Source organism: Gracilinanus agilis, chromosome 5 (assembly GCF_016433145.1).
Source record: "Gracilinanus agilis isolate LMUSP501 chromosome 5, AgileGrace, whole genome shotgun sequence".
Classification (NCBI taxonomy): domain Eukaryota; kingdom Metazoa; phylum Chordata; class Mammalia; order Didelphimorphia; family Didelphidae; genus Gracilinanus; species Gracilinanus agilis.
The window spans coordinates 155,024,199-155,043,867 of NC_058134.1; the positions used below are offsets into that span (position 1 = coordinate 155,024,199).

General features: G+C 36.5%; 2 protein-coding genes across 6 annotated transcripts in view; one reads left to right on the forward strand and one right to left on the reverse strand.

Annotated features, from left to right (window-relative positions):
• DNAJC2 (DnaJ heat shock protein family (Hsp40) member C2) overlaps positions 1 to 921 on the forward strand; it is a 34,908-nt gene extending 33,987 nt beyond the window's left edge. For all 5 annotated transcript variants that reach the window (XM_044678643.1, XM_044678641.1, XM_044678642.1 and 2 more), the window contains one exon: positions 454 to 921. In XM_044678643.1, coding sequence (XP_044534578.1) covers positions 454 to 528 — 75 coding nt within the window. In that variant the 3' untranslated portion in view covers positions 529 to 921. The remainder of the gene's footprint in view (positions 1 to 453) is intronic.
• The window catches only part of PMPCB (peptidase, mitochondrial processing subunit beta), a 26,511-nt gene continuing 7,632 nt past the window's right edge, over positions 791 to 19,669 (reverse strand). Inside the window, exons 2-13 of the mRNA XM_044678647.1 lie at positions 18,553 to 18,693; positions 18,047 to 18,133; positions 16,338 to 16,467; positions 14,593 to 14,791; positions 14,017 to 14,096; positions 12,357 to 12,469; positions 10,259 to 10,402; positions 5,330 to 5,490; positions 1,504 to 1,589; positions 1,341 to 1,429; positions 1,048 to 1,123; positions 791 to 950 (exon numbers count right to left, since the gene is read on the reverse strand). Coding sequence (XP_044534582.1) covers positions 886 to 950; positions 1,048 to 1,123; positions 1,341 to 1,429; positions 1,504 to 1,589; positions 5,330 to 5,490; positions 10,259 to 10,402; positions 12,357 to 12,469; positions 14,017 to 14,096; positions 14,593 to 14,791; positions 16,338 to 16,467; positions 18,047 to 18,133; positions 18,553 to 18,693 — 1,371 coding nt within the window. The 3' untranslated portion in view covers positions 791 to 885. The remainder of the gene's footprint in view (positions 951 to 1,047; positions 1,124 to 1,340; positions 1,430 to 1,503; positions 1,590 to 5,329; positions 5,491 to 10,258; positions 10,403 to 12,356; positions 12,470 to 14,016; positions 14,097 to 14,592; positions 14,792 to 16,337; positions 16,468 to 18,046; positions 18,134 to 18,552; positions 18,694 to 19,669) is intronic.

Below are 19,669 nucleotides of genomic sequence, written 5' to 3' on the forward strand. Positions count from 1 at the left end.
AAGATAATCCTGACTTCCCAAGACTGGCAGCACAGCGTAAACTTTCACATATTAGATGGCCTGCTAAGATCAGAATGGCTTGTCAATAGAAGATTGGCCATTGCCATTCAAGTTGTCATCTTTAAAGCCACAGAGGGACTATCACAATAGGCATTTAAATAAACATTTCTTGATTTTTAAAAGAAAAAGGAGATGTTTATGCTACAGACTAAAACTTATTTTACCTACAAATCTGTATCTTACTCTGCTAACTATATATCCTTCTATTTGCATTTACTCAAACGTTCATTTTGGAGGCCACGAATAGTAGATGTAAAATATAAACTATATTCCATACTGTCCTCACAAAAAGCTAAACAAAATCTCCCTGACAAGTTCTTAGATTAAGTATTTTTCTGATTTTGATATTCTTAAATTCAACCTTTTCCTTAACCTTTCTTCCTTTTCCTCTAGGAACTTGTCGAAATGGTAAAAGCAAAAAAAGCTGCTCAAGAACAAGTGATGAATGCTAGTCGAGCCAAGAAATGACTAAAGTTGACAATCTTTGTTGTGTTTGTTTTTATAATAAAACTGCAAATACTGTATAAATTTTCATTCTTAAACTTAAAAAAACTCTACTAGTGTGGAATTTGTGCTTTTAGCTTACTGATAATTAATTTGTTAAACAGAAACAGCAGCTGGTGGCAATCACTTCCCTTACCATTACCAAAAAACCCCATAGTCTCCAACGGAAAGAGCCAAAAGGTTTGCTTATTTTGTAATCAAAAAGTGACACAAATACCACCTCACATTTTCCTACTAGGTTGCAGATACTTTTTTGATGGACAACCTGAATTTTCCCAGCTTTACAAATAACATTTTCAAAATCTTTTGATTAAAATCTTCTTATTCTCGAAGCCAATGAATGCCACTGCAGATTTTGTTATAATCTGGTAGTTGCTCAATGGGACCTAAAGATCAAAAAGGAAATAACAGTTAAAGCATAACTAATACTACTTTCCTCTCCCCCTTCCCAAAAAACCAACCAAACAAACAGGGAAGGCTTACCAACAGCAGCTATGGCAGGGTGTTTATTATAAATGTATTTTGTGCATACATCTCGAATATTCTGAGCATCAACAGCCTAAAGAGGAAGAAAATCAGATAGGACTTAACATATTTGGATTTGCCTTGAGTAAAAGCAAGAAATGCTTGCTTTAAAGTTGAACTCTAGTTATATTGCTTATCTGTACAAAAATCTTAATCTGCTTACTAAGGAGACCCTGACCAATGAGACAATATATCAGATTTCAAATTGTGTTCGGGATATGGGATTCTTCATTCTAGATCTAAAAACTTACATCAATTCTTGCTTCAAGCTCAGGAATGGGAATTCTCCGACTGTAACATAACATTTGCCGACCAATATCTTCACAGATTGGAGTGGAACCTATTTAAAGGATAAAAATGTAGTAAACCAAAATACACCCCAAATAAAAATGAAACTCCAGCCTCCAGCCTTACCATCAAGCTGCAGTAACATGTTTGTTTTCAGAAGATTCTTAGCTCGGGCAACTTCACTTTCAGTGACATTTGTACAGAGCCGGATCCTGAACAGTGTGAATAAATAAATGACAGTTAACAAGAATCTTTGTTGTATCATCCTGGAATGCTTTTCATCATGTTAGTGTCTCATATTATATTTAACAAAAGAATAAGTTGTCATTAGAGATAAGCATTTTAATAAACTTCTAAATATTATTTAACAAAAATCATATCTCTAGAAGGATCCAATATATTTCTTGGGGCTGAGAACCTTGCCACCCTCAGGTGGCAATTCTCTCACTTCTGGTGGTTGATGTGAACACAAATGTTATTTCCAGAAAGAATTATGAAAACCTTGCTAAAGGATACAAAGTCTAAGGCAAGAAATCCCTTTGGTATTTTCATCACTGCTACCCTCTGAAGGAGAAAGGCAGATTTGAGAGGGAACATAAGGTTAAAACTGGGATGGGAAAAGAGGATTTGGATTCCTGGACCATTAGAATGAACAAGCTTCTGGCCAGAGGTGGGAGTGCATTCAATGAAGAGGCTGATAAAAAATGAAACTACCCAGAGGCTTGCAAATCTAATGAAAAGAACTGCAGCAGAGATGCTTGGAAATGTAATTTTTAAAGTCTTGAAAAGTCCATACCCAAAATATGGGTAACGAGGCACAAGGAAGCAGAGTTGATGTGACAGGATGGACCTTATGAATGCATTAGGGTGATGAGGATGCAACAGCACTAAATATTAGGACATTAGGACCTGGAGGTATTGTGTGAAAAGCAATGAATTTGAGACTAGGAATACAAGTTCAAATCCCACCTACGAAAGTCCCTTTACTTCAAAAGGATGTGCTGAGACAATGTAAAGAGCTTTGCAAACACTAAAGCAGTATGTGTCATCTATTATATCCATATGAAGAAATCCTGGAAGCATAGTGGAGAGCATTTGGGAGAAGTAACGGGTATGTAGGTACTGGTGTTAGTAGATAGAACAATGGGCTTGGAATCTGGAATACCTGAGTTCAAATGTCACTTCTCCTAGGTACTTAGTCTCTCTAAAGCCTCAGTTACCTCAACTGTCAAATGTAAATAAAAACAGTCTAGTAGCTGGACACAAAGGACTGGCTAGCAGCCAGGAAGTGTTGTTCTTTTTTCTAGTGGAAAGGCTACTGAACTGGAAAGTAATCTAATTCTAGATCTCAGCCTCTTTCTAATCAGCTGAATGATAAAAGATCATTCATCTTTGCATTCAGCTTCCTCATTTATAAACTGAGAAGCTTAGACTTCTAGAACAAGAAGTCTCAACTGTTTTTGTGTCATGGACTCCTTTTGCTGGTTTGGTAAAGCCTTTGGACCCCTTTTTAGAATACACAAAATAACTCAGAAAATCAGTGATATTGAAATAAAAATTATCAAAATGTTTTCAAAGTTCACAGACTCCAGGTTAAGAATCCCTGACCTAAGACAAGCTCAAATGGTATAGTAAATAGGAATCCTGGCTTAGATCCAGGAAGACCTGGATTTGAACCGCATCTCTGACATATTATGACCCTGGTCAAGTCACTTAATTTCTCAGTTCCCTAAGCAGGTTTCTGGGTTTCTCAGTTGAACTTCATTGGTAGAGGAGTTTCTTACAGATATACATATGTAAAGGGGTAGGTTGCAGAATGGATAGAGGTCAGGCTGTGAGGTCAAATCTGACTTCAAATACTTCTCAGCAAGTCACTCAACTCTAAATCTGCTTTAGATTTAATTCCAAGATAGAAGATAAGGGTTTGAAAAAAAAGAATCCCTGACCTAGTCACAAAGAGGAGACTCGAGTTCAGGAAAAAGAACAAGGCCTGAGACAGGCTAGTTAGCTTGCTCTACAGACTTCTGGATAACAAATCATTCCCTCTCCTAAGAGGGAAATACTTCCTTCTCAAAATAAAGAGTAGCTATTAATTCCTTGACTGGCTTCGATCATAATTTCACACCAGAAAGAGTAAAGGAAGAGCTAACAAGGGGAACCACTCTTCCAGTTCTGATTCTCACCAATAAGGAGAAAATGATTGCTAGAGTAGAAATAAGGGTAGCTTGGGAAAAGGGGCTGCTCCATTTTAGAATATGACAGGAAAGTAAAGCTGTGCAGAGTCTGGCATTAGAAACCAAATCTGAAAGGGTTCAAGGAAAGGCTGGGAAGGATTATATGATATAAGATTCTACACAGGAATCAATCCTGGAGGGGTAGGAAATTGTTAAAAATTCTGAAGACAAAGAGAATTGATTTGAATGAGGAAAGATGATCTCAAAGGGCAGATATGGTTGTACAGAGATTATATTAGATTTTAAAATGACAAGCAAGGATGGGTAAAGGAGGATAAAGACAAAGGCCTGGCATGATCCTTAAAAACAGCATGTGCACTAAAGGCTCACAATGATGTGAGTGGGGGGAATGCTAAGAACACAAAAAAAATGAGGATTTTTTTTAGCTGATAAGGAATGATGGAAGGGACAGAATAGTGCAGCTAGAAAGAAGGCAGAACAACAATCATTATTTTGCTTCTTTCCCTACCAAGGAAAATAAATAAAAATTGTGTACTGTTAGCCAAGTAGTGATAGTAAGAATACTGGCTGCCATAAATTTAGCTCATTAGGAGAATAGCTAGGTGGCTCTGTGGTTAAAGAGCCAGATGGGGGACAGGAGGTCATGGGTTCAAATGTGACCATAGCTGTGTGACCCTGGGCAAGTCAAGTAACCCAAACTGCCTAGTCCTGATTGTTCTTCTGCCTTGGAATCAATACTTAATATCAATTCTAAGACAGAAGGTAAGGATTTTTTTTTTTTAATCCAACTCATTAGGCCCAAATGAACTACATCCCAGGACACTGAAAGAACTTGCCAATGTTGTTGCTGAGGCACTGTTATCTTTGCAAGATGTCAGAAAATGAAAGAAGTACTAGAAAACTGGTGAAAGTCAAATATTGTCCCGGTTTTTAAAAAAAGTGGGGAGAGTAGAATAAAGCAAACTATCGGGCAATGAATCTGTCTTCAATTCTTAGCAAAATTCTAGGTTATGTCATTAAAGGGGAAGTCAGTAAACATGTAGAAAAGGAAGTAGTGACACTAAGTGCCAGTATGACTTCCACAAGAATAACTTGCCATAATAACCTTATGATTGACAGGTCATAAGGTTATTCTTACTGACAGAAAATGGTAGATCAATAACTATCATTCACTAGGTTTTTTTAAACTGGTTTTTAAAATATGTTTATTTTCCCCATTCCAAAGATTGTGGGCAAATCATGCTTAGAAATAATATTTTAAAATATATATAGATCACTTTCTCAAAGGCATTATTTGGAAACTTGCGTTTCCTAAAGAGAAATTAATAGTTATGTTGAGGAGCACTTTAAAAGGCTTTGAGAGGGCTAGATAAGTAACAAGTGGTATTTTAGTGAATGGGTACAGGGAGAAAAATCTGAAGAAAAAATGAAACATAGTTGACTACTAATCAAATGTCTACCCCACCTTGCCACCTCTCCTAAATTTAACTAGTCTAGACTTGGCAAGATAAATGGGAGATTGCATAAATTACTCTTTTAATTAACTGAAAAATGGCTCCTTTTTAAGAAAAATTAAGTTTTGCCTAGAGAAACAAAGGGTAATCCTTAAAATCTGGCTTAGATTTCCCTACCAAATACAGATTTTTATTCAACAAATTGTTGAAATATAACTATTAGAAACACAGTAAATGAAAACTTTCGATCTAACTAATAAACCACAGAGATTTAAACTCGTGTATCTAGTATTATTTTCTCACCATTCTCTTTGAGCAAAGTGTATCATGTCTGCAACAGTAGCTGGTTCACAAACCATATAGAGTCCCCACAGTCCTGTATCTGTGTAGGAAGTGTTGAAGGACTGGAAGCTATGACATAGATTTCCATGACAGGCTATCTGGGCAAGCTTGCTAGACAAATTCTGTAGGAAGAAATAACATTCTAGAATTACTAAAGGCCACAAAGAGCTTTGTTAGAATTAAAATACTGTTCCTTGACCCTACTACCTATATCCTCCAAACCTAATATCCTCTCCTCTTCATTGTCAAACCTCTAGAAAGAATACTCTGTACTTTGTGCTGCTACTTCCTCACAAACCACAGCACTCATTCCTAAATTCCTGGAAATCACCTGGTTTCCATCTTTTAAAACTGTTCTTTCAAAGGTCCCAGATGAACCCCTTTATCTTTAAATTCCACAGGGCTTTTGAGTCTTTGTCCTACTTGACCTCTCTTTGGCTTCTGATGCTGCTGACAACTTAGTCCTGAAATCCTCTCCTCTTTTCATTTCTATAACACCACATGCTCCTGGATCCTGCCTCTCCAATTGGTCTTTTGCTGGTTCTCTTCCTTCTTCTGGCTGGTAAATTTTAATTCTAAGTGGCCCTTCCCTACCCCAGCTATTCTGTCATTCTCTTTTCTTTCTACAATTCTCTCAATACTGGTAATTTTATCCATCCTCTATGTTCAAATTGTTTTCTCTAAGTGAATGATTCCCAGAATTAAATATCTAGTCCCAAGCAATCCTGTATTCCCAACTTGCAAACTGGAAAATTCCACAAATATGTACTGCTGGCACCTCATACACCACATACCCAAAATTGATTTCCTACCATCTTTCCCCTAAAACCTTTTGACTTCCTTCTTTCCACTGATAGTACTGTCATTCTTCAAAGTTAAAGATCTTAGAAACCATCTAATCAAGTTTTCTCATTTTATAGATGAGGAAATTGGAAATATTCCATTTCTTATTGTTGAATGCTACTACAATCTAGGACAGACACCTAGGATCAGAAGGTTCATGAACTTTTATTTTTATTTTATTTTATATGGATAGGATTTTTTATTTTTTTAAATTTATATCTAATTAATTTAGTTAGAAATTTTTTCCATGTTTACATGATTCATATTCTTTCCTTTCCCTCCTCACTCACCCCTCCCGTAGCCAATGAGCAATTCAACTGGGTTTTACATGTATCATTGATTAAGACCTATTTCCATAGTATTAATATTTGCATTAGAGTGATCATTTAGAGTCTACATCCCAGATCATATCCCCATGTAATCAAGGAAATGTTTTTATTCTGTGTTTCTGCTCCCACAGGTTCATGAACTTTTAAAGTATTTTGATAACTGTATTTCAATAGAATTGTTTTCCTTTGGAATTCTAAGTGTTTTAAATTTATGTATTTAAAAATGTTATTCTAAGAAGAGTACATAAGGCTTCACCAGCCTGCCAAAGGAATCCATGACATAAAGAAGGAAAAAATCTCTGATCTAGAGTATGAGATGCACAAGTATAACAATCAACTGACAGCTCAGACTCATTCCACAAATGCCATTTTTCCTCCAGCTATAGCCAAAGATGATGTTTGCAGGGCCTATTTACTATTTCGTGGCTCTGCCTCTTTCTCATAGTAAACCACAGGACTAACTGCCCAGAACAAAACATAAAAGTAGACTCTGAGCCCAAAGAATTTCTTATGCAAAAGTCCTGGACCTGCCTCAGATCACCCTCTATTGTTACTTCTCCACTTCTATTCCTTTCCTTTAAATATTTAATTGGCAAAGAGTATCCCTCCCCTAGGTCTACTTATTCTTTCTTGTTCAAACAGTTTTCTCCCCAAATCCTCACCAGCCAAAAGTAATCTCATCTACTTGGAACCATTCAAGCATTTTGAACTTATTATCCTTTCACAGTCTACCCTACTTTATAATTATGCACATATCTTATCTCTTCTACCAGACTCTTTAGTTCCAGGAGGCATGGACCACATCTTATGGTTCTTTGCACTTCCTAAAGCACCCAACACAATGTTTTACAAGACAGAAATAATGGCATTTAGAACTAGATCATCTAATCTAACACTAGCATCACAGATAAGGAAACTGAGGCCAGGACAGTTTTAAGTAACTTGCCCAAGATAACAAAGATAGCAAGAAACAATCAAAATTTGATCTAAGCTCTGTGGCTCTAAATCCAGCACACCTTCTATTATATCATGTTGTGTTACATATTACTCAAACATCTGCTGAATGAACTTCCTGAAGGCAACAAGCCATTAAACTCTGGTTACCATGGGGAAGTTTTGGAATCTCTTTCACTAAAGATCTTTAAGAAGAGCTTCAAGTCACACCCCCTTCCAATTCTAGCCCCAACACTTCAGGCCAATCAAATGGGTTGGGGTTAGGATTGTTTTACTGAGAGATTAAGGAATGAAAGGAATAATTTCTAAAGGAATCTGTTTAGGAAGAAACAATTATTTGGTACCAGGACAGATGATGCTCTCTTCTCTTATACTTGGTATAGTTAACAGTCCCTGGGCTGGGTTTTCCTTAAAAGGACAGATATTAAGAGGAGTTAAGTTGTGAGATAAGTGAAAGAAAAGCAGGTCTCTAGAAGTTCAGCTTTGACAATCAGCTGCAGGGCTGCTGAGAGGAAGGAATTTCCCTTCCCCCAAGGATGAAGGAAGAAAATGAGCACCTAGGCAGGAAGAGAATCCCAGGAGACCTCTGTAATAGTATTAGGAGCAGGAACAAGTGCCACCTGGCATCTGGTGTCCATTATCCAGCCCCTGGTCATAGTTCTACAGTGGAGAGAAGTAACCTCCAAGGAGCAGGGGTCCTACCAAGGAGCAAGGAACAAGTTCCAGAACCATGGCTGTATGGCTAAGAGCCCAAGAAAGCAGATTGAAAACTTAGTTCTAACAATTAGCCATGCACTTAAGCCTATGTTGAAATAAACCAGGGCAAGAGACCCAAACCAAAACAGGTCAGTCATTCTGAACCTACAAAACCTCCCAGTTTTGCGGCTGAGTACAGCTACAGACTACAGAAACTCAACTATACACAAGTCAACAGGCTCAACCAAATCACAAATTTGCAGATCAAGAAGGCAGTGAACAGACCCATCCCCAGACCTTTGGAAACACCAAAAACTTATAGATACTCCCCACCCCTACCCCAAATGAGCAGTGAAAGCAGCAAAAGGGCTTAAAAGACAGACACTCTGGCCAGACACTCCCTCCACAAGTGAGCAGAGCTCAAAACTGACATAAAATCCATACTCAAGTAGTAAGCTAAAAACATGAGCAAATAAAAAAAAGGGCCTGACTATAAAACCAACCACAGTGACAGAAAAACTCAAAAAAACAAAGAAGACAATGATTTGAAGACAAGCAAAGCCTCAAAGAACAATGCAGACTGGGCATAAGATCAACAAGAATCTTAGAAGAGTTAAAGAAAGTGATTATAAAAAAAGGAGAGGGTTATCTTAGTTCTTTGTATACACAACTTTAAACACAATGCTTTGCACACAGTAAGCACTTCAGTATCTGTTGAAATGAATTTACAAATATTAAGTCATTGTTTTATAGTGATTGCTCCCAAATCACCTGCAAAATTGCATTCCTTATGAACTTAATTTTTAATCATCTTTGGCTTGTTAGCCTGGGATATCTGAAATTATAGGGGCTACTAGGTGGCACAGTGGGACAGAATGCTGAATCTAAAGTCAGGAAGACTCATTTTTTTTAAATTTAAATCTGGCCTTACACACTTACTAACTGTGTAACCCTGGGCAAGTCACTTTACCCTATTGGCCTAGGTTCCTCATCAATAAGATGAGCAGAAGGAAATGACAAACCAGTCCAGTATCTTTGCCAAGAAAATCCTAAATGGGGTCATGAAAAGTTGGACATGCCTGAAACAACTGAACAACAACAATCTGAAATTATACTATATTGGCATAATGATTATTAAATTTATAAACTAACCATGAAAAATTTTAACAAAGAGCAGAATACAAACAAAAAGAAAGGAAAGGCAGTTAAAATAAAAGTGGAATCTGTATGGAAGGAATAGCTGGGTATAATTGGACTAGAGGCTCTCAATCATACTTCTCAACCAAATAACATGTTATGACAGCAGAAGAGAATTTGGATTCTAATATGTAGTTAGGTCTTGTAAAGCAAAATGCCTGATAAATAGAGAGGGCCAGCGCTGGAGACATGAAGACTTGGTTTTAAGCCTTGTCTGACACATATACTATGAAATAATGGGCAAGACATTGAACTTCTCAGTGCCTCCAGGTAACTCTCTATGTTGACATAGAGACAAATTGGCATTCTGTATTGTTTGAGGAAACTTCCAGGTCAGGAGTCCCTTACTAATGAACTTAGAGGTCTGGTCAAAAACCACATATGTGTTTTACTTTTTGTCAAGGACATATACAATTACTATCTTTGCAACTCTCATTCTTCAAATATGCTTTAAACTTATATTCCATTATAGAAGTGATAATGTAAGCTTCTTGAAGTAAGAATTGTTTCTGTCTTACCTTAATATGGTTTTAGTCCCTAACACTGTACTTTGTACAGAGTAAGTGTTTAATAAATGTTTGTTATGTTCAACTTAAATTTACTGTTTTAAACTGATAGCTAACACATTTTCTATGCAGAAAGTGCTTTCCACTGAGTTGAAATACCAGCTCCAAATTCTTTTAAATCATTACTGACTTAGAAGGCAAGAAATAAACAAAAGGCAAACAAATCCACAGCTACCAGGTTTAACTTTTTAAGTATTAAAATTCACATTGCTTATTCAAAAATATTAAAGGACTAACCCTGTGAAGAATACAGTCATTTAAATCAATATTATTTTAAATGGAAAACTGCCTTTAGGAGCACTCACCATTCCTCCTCCAAAAGAGCGATCCCAGTTGCCAATCAGAGTATTTGCAACCATGAGAGAGATTGTGTCTGGGTGAGACCAACCAATTGCTTCAACAGCAAGTGCAATGTGTGCCAAAGGCATTTTGTCATCCCTCACACGAATCTAATTAAGATTAAGATAAAAAAAACACAGCTCTAGCTAAGAAAATATAAAATGCAAGTCCAAATATGAAAACGTTTTATAAGAAACTTTAATGCTTTGAAAAAAAGCTCCATGATTTCAGTAGGTATATATCTTTCTGGGCTGGACAGAGCCTGCATAGGGCAAGAGTTCTGAGCTCAGACTGGGGGCTAAGACTCACCCTGAGGCATGGGCTTATGGAAGATTAAAGATGGCAGATTTCCCTTTCCCCTTTTTACCTTAGGATTCTTCTGCCATCGTAGCCACACACACACACCCCAAACCCCCATCCTGGTACCTCCCCTTCCTGTCCCATGTTGCCTCTTCTCTCCTGCATTTTATGGGTTATTTCATGGTTACTGTGCTAGGAAAAGTGCATATTATCAACATTAATCTTTTATTATAAAAGGTTGTATGCATAAAAGTGAATTTTCAGCAATTTCCAGTGAAAGATTAGTTTTTTTTGTGATCACAGGAATCTAATCTCCCCCATTTCCTATAGGTTCGACATCAGTGTTTTTTGGTTTTGCACTAGTTTCTAAGATTGTTATTCCTGTGAAAGTTAGGTGTGTTTGTGTGTATATATGTGTTTTTGTGTATCTTTATTCAGTTTTGTTCACTCTTAGGAAGTCAAATGATAGCAAAGCTCCTAGGACTGGAGAAGTATGCTAATCTCCACTTAACCTGTCCAAAGATGCTTACAGCTAACAGAGAAAAATGATTCCCTTCTTCTCCATGTTCCCTAACTGAACCTGGTTCCCATCACTGTCCTCATGAATGGAGACTAGAAGGTTATCTTTTACCTGTTTTTAGGGGTACAAACCAATGGCTAAACTCTGGGGTAGAGCTTGGTTGTCAGTAAACCAGACATATTAAGTAAATGGCAATATAGGAAAAAATTTGTATTGGGACCTTAAAATTTAACTCTCCTCAGAAAAAAGAAATGAGGCAGATAGGCAAGATGGGGGATGGGACAAAAAGAGCCAGAAGAAGGCTGTTGGTGACAGTTGGTGACATCCATCCTTACACAAGGCAAGGTAGCAGTGAATTGCTAAAAGCAACAAACAAATCAGTATTGTTGGTTTTCTTGAAGCTCTCCATCCCATTCGAGCTGCCTCCTCCTGGCTGGGCTTCCATCTTTAGATTTCAATATCATGGTCAACCTGCAGTGTCACCCTGGCAACTTATCCTCCATGGCTTTCTCACCCTGGCATGTCCCTCTGCTGTGCTGACCTCGTTCTCCCACTGGTGAATCCCCCCAAAGACTTCCACTTTGGGGAAGGGCCTAAGTTGGCCAAATTTTCAACTTTCAGTCCTCTCCTCAAGCTGTGCTATATTTTTTACTTTGCCCTACTTTCACACTCCTCCTCCTTCCCACTACTCTCATTTCCAGCTCCCTCTTATGTAGTGCTTTCTCCCATTAAATTTTAAGTTTCTTGAGATCAGAAACTGTCTTTCTGCTTATGTTTGTATCCTCAGCACTTGGAATAGAGCCTGGCACATAGCAGGCATTTAATAAATGTCGCTTACTTTGTTCATTCTTACTCTGTGGATAGATTTGAGACTTAAGTCTCCATTTACCATTCCTATTGGAAACATATAGGAGCAGCTGAGTGGCTCAGTGGATAGTGCACTTAGACCTGGAGACAGGAAGTCCTTGGTTCAAATGTGACTTCAGGCACTTCCTAGCTGTGTGACCCCAGGCAATAACCCCAATTGCCTGGCCTTTATTACTCTCCTGTCTTGGAACCAATACTTAGTATCAACTCAAAAACAGAAGGTAAGGGTTATTTTAAAAAAAGAAAAGACATGTACACACATATGTAGCTAGCTAACTATTTTTCTATATATTTTATGCACATATTGATATTACAAGGAAATCAATGCAAAATTCTATTTTAGATAGCTTCCCTTACTTCACTTCTTATGATTTTACCTCACTTCCTGTAAATCTGCAGGCAGGCAAAGCTGGTATTTCTCCTTCACATCTTGATAAAGAATTACCAAAATGAAACTTTGCTAAGTCAAGCAGTTCATCATGAGACACTCCTAAAATGAAAACAAAATATCTCTGAATGTTTATAGTCTAAGTCACATAACTAAACGCAAATTCTTTAATCTGGTGTTAAGGCTTTCCACAAACTAACCTGAGCCTTTCTAGCCTTTTAAAAGTATTACTAATCTTTATTAACTTTGCCTTTCAACCAAACTAGATTACCAGTTGTTCCTTGAATTTGGCATCCTATGTCCTACCTTTACACCAATACCGGAAATGAACATCTGTATGTCAGAATTCTTATTTTCTTTCAAGGTTCAATTTAGGTACTAACTCTTTAGTGAAGACTTTCCTGATCCTCCAGTAATTAGTGCTCTTTCCCTCTTCAAATTGCCTAGTATTTACTGTTTATTTCTCATCCCCTCCATCCATCTCCTGCCCCCATTAGTTGAGGTCAGAACCTCCATTGAAGGAGGGCACCCAGGTCAACTATCTCTTTATTTCCCACCAGATTGTACTCTTTTTCTATCATGCCCCCTTACAGGGTACCTTCTCTTCCTATCTCCCTTTTCACTTTCCTTTTGTGTGTTATCTTCCCCCATTAAACTATAAACTCCTTGAAGGCAGGGACTGCTTTTCTTTCTCATATTTATATACCCAAAGCTTAGCACAGTGCCTAGCATATAGCATACACTCAAAAAATATTGACTGACGGACAGGCATTTTGTTTTTGTACTTGTATCTTTTATAGCCTAGCACAGGGCCTTGCATGTAGTAGGCTGTTGAACTGAACTAAGACTCTTTTCCATTGAAATCGCAAATCTTTTGAGATATTGAAGTATATGCAAGATCATCTCATAAGCATAAGGAACACAAAGATGAACTGAGACACTTATAACCCTTCAGTCAATCTAGAATGAACGGAAAAAACTGGAAAAAACTGCAAAAGGAGAAGCAAAGTATCTTGGTGGTTAACTTAAAACAGCCATGGGAAAAGATGTAACTCAAAGCCCTCCAGTGATTCAGTGTTTTCTGTCACTATACCACCAAACAAATGGCACTAAACTTCAAGGAGCTTTACTGTCATATCCTAGCATTCCACTGCCTTTGTTTCCAATGGAAACTTCAAGTACTTTCTACTTACCTACCCCCACAATACACTGACCAGTTCCACATCTTGCTGAGAGCAGACTTAGTGGAAATGTAGTCACTGTTCATTCAAAAGAGTTCAAAAGCTAAAACTCAATAAATATATGTTAGAGAAACAAACTTAGTCTCCAGAAATTAAACTATCCTTCATGGGAAAATGTATTCCACTATATCTCTAGTTCTTAACTTTACAACCTGGAAATAGTTCATAATTTGTTCTATAACTGAAGCTTGTACATAAGACACAAAAAAGTGTATATCTTTCAAAATCAATGAAATATATTGTTCTTTTCCCTCTTTCCTCTATCTAAGCTTTTTATAGACTTAAGTTAACTAGCCATTAAATGAAGAGCTACACAGGAACACCTCCCAACCGGTTTAAACTAAAGAAAAGAACCCTAAAAGAATGGACATAAAACATAACAAATACTTTTCATTTCTGGTTATCTACCTCCCGCAGCAGCAAGCACAATCCTTGGACCCTTATAATGTGTTGTTATGTATTCCACCAAGTCTTTACGATTTATAGATCTGAAAATGGAAAAATAAAGGTGGTTAAAAGGGAAAAATAAGAAAATTTGAATACCCTTGACTTCAAATATGCCCATGAATATGTTGTCCTATAATAACATATGCCATATGTATAGAAAGAAGCATTTCAACCAGCATATTCATACTAAAGAAAAAGACAGAGGCATCTGTATATCTCATCTATATATCAGAGGAGCTTTGACTCAAAATGAAATCTTGCCTAATAAATGATTCTTCCTAATTTCAAGAGCTAGTAAACTTAAGTGCCAATTCAACAAACATTTATTAGGGAGTCATGAAATTACACAAGATTAAGAGCAACAAACTAATAAATGGTTATGTTTGCATGTTTACATGATTAAACCATGAAATCTAGAATATCTAGGCTCACACTCCCAAGCATGGAAGAAATAAGGCTCTTTTACAGTAGCCTATGACTGATGATTTGCCAAATTATTTCCTGGTATCACAAAACCCTTAGAAAAATACAACTCACTTGATATTTTCTGTTGGTCCTAATATTGTTCGTCCAAGAGCAGTTTTTTGATAAGCTGTAGCATGAAGATGATCAAAAACAACTTCTTGCAAATTGGTCTCAATTTCCTGCATCTCTCGGAGAATAACACCTCGTTCACGTTCAATCTCAGCTTCTCCCAATGTACTATTTTGAATTATATCAGCAAGAATTTCTACAGCTATTAAAATAAAAATGAATGGAAAAATTCAAGGATTGTAATTTTCATTTTAATAGATCATGGTCTAGTTTTTTGAGAGCTTCCTTGAGAAGCAGGAAAACCTGAATTCAAAGTTTGTCTGTAAAATATACTGGCTGTGTGAGGCAGGTAAAGTTACTTAACCTTTTAGTCCCCTAGGCCACTTTGTAAGACTATTAAGTTGCATGCCAATATACTTGGGTAGAATGAGATTCTTTACTAGAATTTTCTATATCAGTGAAATAAGACTGATTGAAAAACAAAAATTAAAAAATTGCATCAAAGCTACCTAGTGCTTGATAAAAAAGAAAAACAGATGAGTGAAATACAACAGATAAAATGTAAACAAAAGACTATTGTTTATAGAAATAAAAAACGGGGACATGATTCATTATTTAACAAATATTTCTCTTTTTTGTCTGGACTTATGTCTTCATTAGTAATGAAAAGTCAGCTGAGAACTCCCTCTATCAATGCAGATCAATAATCAGTAGCTTTTGTAATTCAATCTTACAGCTGGGAAACCTTACATTCTATTAAGTCCATTCTATTAATCTTACAGGTTGGAGAAACCTTAACAAGACTGAAATTCATATGAAGAAGAATGTGATTTTAGTTGACTGCACACTAAATATAACCAATTGTGAGAAACGGGAACCAAAAAACTAACTCAATCTCAAGTGACAAAATATAATATACAGAATGAGGAAGTAGAGGTGTCACTTTGTCTTGATGAGAATATACATGGAATAAATATTGTTAGTTCTGGATACCACGTTTTAGCAGGCACCTTTGGCAACAAGGCATCCAAAAGTAGTAGTCTTTCAGACTACTATCATGATGGGATGATCTAAAAACAACTTGAAAAAGCTGAGTATATTTACACAGAAGATTAGACTTAAATGTGTTGAAATATTCTAAAAGTTGTCTTAAAGAAAAGGAATAATAAGAATTATTCTGCTAAAATGGAATAAATAGAATCAATGGGTTGAGATTAAAAGGATTTCAGTTAAATATGTGAAAGAAGTTTCAAATAATCAAGTTATCCAAAAATGCAATTAGTTCTCTTATAAAGTGGTGAGTTCTTCATAACTGGAGATATTCACACAGATGACTGTTTGTATTGTAAAGGATTCATCCATTAAAAAGGGGGTTGGAGGGGGCAGCTGGGTATTTCAGTGGATTGAGAGCCAGGCCTAGAGACGGGAAGCCCTAGGTTCAAATCTGGCCTCAGACACTTCCCAGCTGTGTGACCCTGGGCAAGTCACTTGACCCTCATTGCCTAGCTCTTACCACTTTATGCCTTGGAGCCAATACACAGTATTGACTCCAAGATGGAAGGTAAGGGTTTTAAAAAATAAAAAAAGGGTTGGACTAGAAGTGTACTAAGGTCTATTCCAATGCTACAATTCTATTCTTATAAAGCTCTCATGAGAAAATATAAATGGAAAGTAAGATGAACCTCAAAAGAAATAAAATATCCTTCAAGAAATATTTCTAGAATTTTATAAATACAAAAAATAAATACCTCTTGGCAAATCTTTTGAGAAGGCCTTGGCATAATATACTGTTTGTTCTCTTGACGTATAGGCATTGAGGTGAGCACCCATGTTCTCAATCTCAAGCTCCAGATCTAACTGTGATCTTTTTTTGGTGCCCTGAAACAAAATGAGGAGTTAAGACAGTTGGTTAAGTCCACTGAACAGATCTCAATTTAACAAAAATAATATTTTTTAAAATTAAAATTTATTTTCAATTCCAGTTCACTCCTTCCCTCTTTCCTCCCCATCAATCACCAAGAAGGTAAAACAAACAAAACAAACACCATTTCAAATAAACACAGTTATACAAAACAAATTCCCAACTTAGCTATGTCCAATAAAAAAAAAAAGAGAGAAAATACACTTCAATCTGCACTCTGAGTTTTATTATGAGTCCTTTCGGACTGTGGTTAGTCATTATGTTGATAAGCACAACTAAATCTCTCAAAGTTGATATCCTTATAATATCACTATTATTGTGTAAATTGTTCTCCTAGTTTTGCTTATTTTGCATTGCATCAGTTCACAAAAGTCATCCCAGATTTTTCTGAAATCATTCTCTTCATCATTTCTTATACAGTATAGTACCATTCTATCACATTCATATACCATAATTTATTCAATTATTCCCCAATTGATGGACATCCCTCAATTTCCAATTTTTTGCCACAACAAAAAGGACTGCTACAAATATTTTTGACATATAGGCCCTATTTCTTTCTTTTATCTCTTTCAGGGAAAGATCAAGTAACAATATGCTTTGAACTATAGCTTTTGGAACAGAGTTCCAAACTTCTTTCCAGAGTGGTTGGACCAGTCCACAATTGCACCAACAGTATATTCAATACCCATTCTTCCACAGCCCTTTCAGCATTTGTCATTTCCCTTTTTTGCCAACTGAAGTATTCTGAGGGTTGTGAAAGTGGTACCTCCAAGAACAACAATTATTTTTAAGTGCCTATTATGCTCAAAGCACTGCACCTAGGCAACAGGTAAGGCACAAAGTTTAGACTTTCTGGCTTATGGAGCTTAAAGTGAGGAGGGTGAGATGACATACAAATACTACAAATAAATCATACATAGCGGGCACATAAGAAAGGTCCTCTAAAGATCATATACAAAGACAAGAAAGAATACAAGGTGAGGTTAATTTCAAGTAAACTGCTTTGAGTGCTTAAGGGAAAAGTACATCAGGCTTTAGAGGTGCCTCAGTGGTGTACCAGATAGTGCCCTGGCATTAGCCAGGAAGACCTGAACTTGAATCCTATCTCAGATACTAGCCTAGGCAAGTCACTTAACCTCTGCTGCTTTAGTTTCTTCAGTTAATTTGGTGATCATAATAGCACCCCCCAGGGTTGCTGCAAGGACATAATATTTGCAAAGAGCTTAGCAGTGCCTGAAAAATGGCAGATACTTAATAAGTTCATTCTTCCTTCCTTTCTTTCCTCCTCTTCCTTCCTTCTGAGAGATGCCCATTCAGATTATCCTTAGATCCTTAGTTTTTTAGTCTAAATTTAAGAATCACCAACATTTTAAGGTTGCAAATGAAGACCATCAAAGACAATGGAAGACTGTACAGCAGAAATTAATAACATATGCTCCCCTACATATAAGTAATCATTATTACTGTTGAGTGAATGACTCAGTATTTATCATCTCACAAAGAAAATATATTTAAACAAATCTGACAACTTGCCTTGAAAGCCATATGTTCCAAAAAGTGAGCTGTTCCATTATTCTTCTCATTTTCATATCGACTTCCAGCATCAATCCAAAGCCCAACCTTGTTAAATTAAAAAAAGAAAAATTAACAAAACACCATCCACTTTGGTTTGTGACCTCACCCCTTCTTCCTGAAATATCACATCCAATATTAATATAAAGTCATGCATTGCTATAGCAAATTAATAATTCATTTACAGTACTGAACAGGATTCAAGATTTGGGGCCATTAAAGCTATTACAAGACACTACAAAATTACACTTGCTACCATAACAAAGAGCTCAAAGGAGACACTGGAAAGGGTGTCTAGTAACTTCTCATACTCTGGGTACATGGCCATCACTGGAAAACCAGAGACATCGCTACTAGGAATCTATCAAGCAAAGGTTCTAAGTCCTGAAGATCAGTAGATTTAAAGTCAGTTGTTGTCCCATTCAAATGAATGCTCCCCTCAAAAAAAGGCTACCTATGTTACCTACTGTGCATGTTGAGAGCCCAGAGTCTTCAGAGGCTACCCTGAGTCCATTTTCCAAAGTCGTTACTCTTGTTTCAGGAACATTTAAAGCTACCTGTGCAGCTGTTTGTGTGCTTCTTAATCTGTTCACACCAAAATTTATGGGCTGTAAAAAAACAAAAACAAAAAATATAACAACAAATACTGTACTTTTACATTAACATAAGTCTTTTTCTATAGCCAACTTTCAGTTACAAAAATGTGAAACATCTGTATGTCTTAGAATTTTTTGTATTCCTTAGGATTCTTTCTTTCCTGGAATAATGTAGCAAAAAGAATTCTGACTTTGGAGTAAAGAAACCTAAACATAAATCTCAGTTTTGACATTAGCTGTTTAACTACATAAAAATTATTGGGAAAACTGAAGCTGAGTTTACTCACCTATAAATGGAGATACTACTAGAATTACTTACATCAGTGATGGGCAAACTATGGCCCGTGGGCCAGATGTGGCCCCCTGAAATGTTCTATTGGGCTGCACATTATTCCTAATCTGATGAATGAGTAGAATACAATACGATGAAACTTTGAAAGAGTTGCCTTAGAAACAGACTGACAGATGAGCATTTCCTTTCCTTTGGCCCCCTCTTTAAAAAGTCTGCCCATCATTGATCTACATCAAAAGATTGTCAAAGAATAACTGGCTATAAATAAGTAAAGGCATTCAAAGTGGTGGATCTTTTCATAAAGAATAGTTTTTAAAGACTCTTAAGAAATGCTTGATAGCGCCCTTCTCACTGCCTTTAATAATATATGTGATATTCTTGCTTTTCCTCCTATACTCTCATTTAAAACAAAACAAGTACAGATAAATTAGAGTTTACTACCTGAATCTCAACTTTTTAAAGTTTTTATTTAGCACAATGTAATAAAAAGAACTTAGATTTGGAATCAGAAGACATAATTTCATTCACATTTTAATCAATCAAACAATCATATGTGGATGCCAGTGCTAAAGCAATGTGCTAAGTACTGGAGTTTACAAAAAGACATACCAAAAAAGGTCTTTCCCTCAAGAAAATCCCAATTTAAGGAGGGGAAAAAAGCAAATATGTATAAACAAGATATATGTGTGTGTGTGT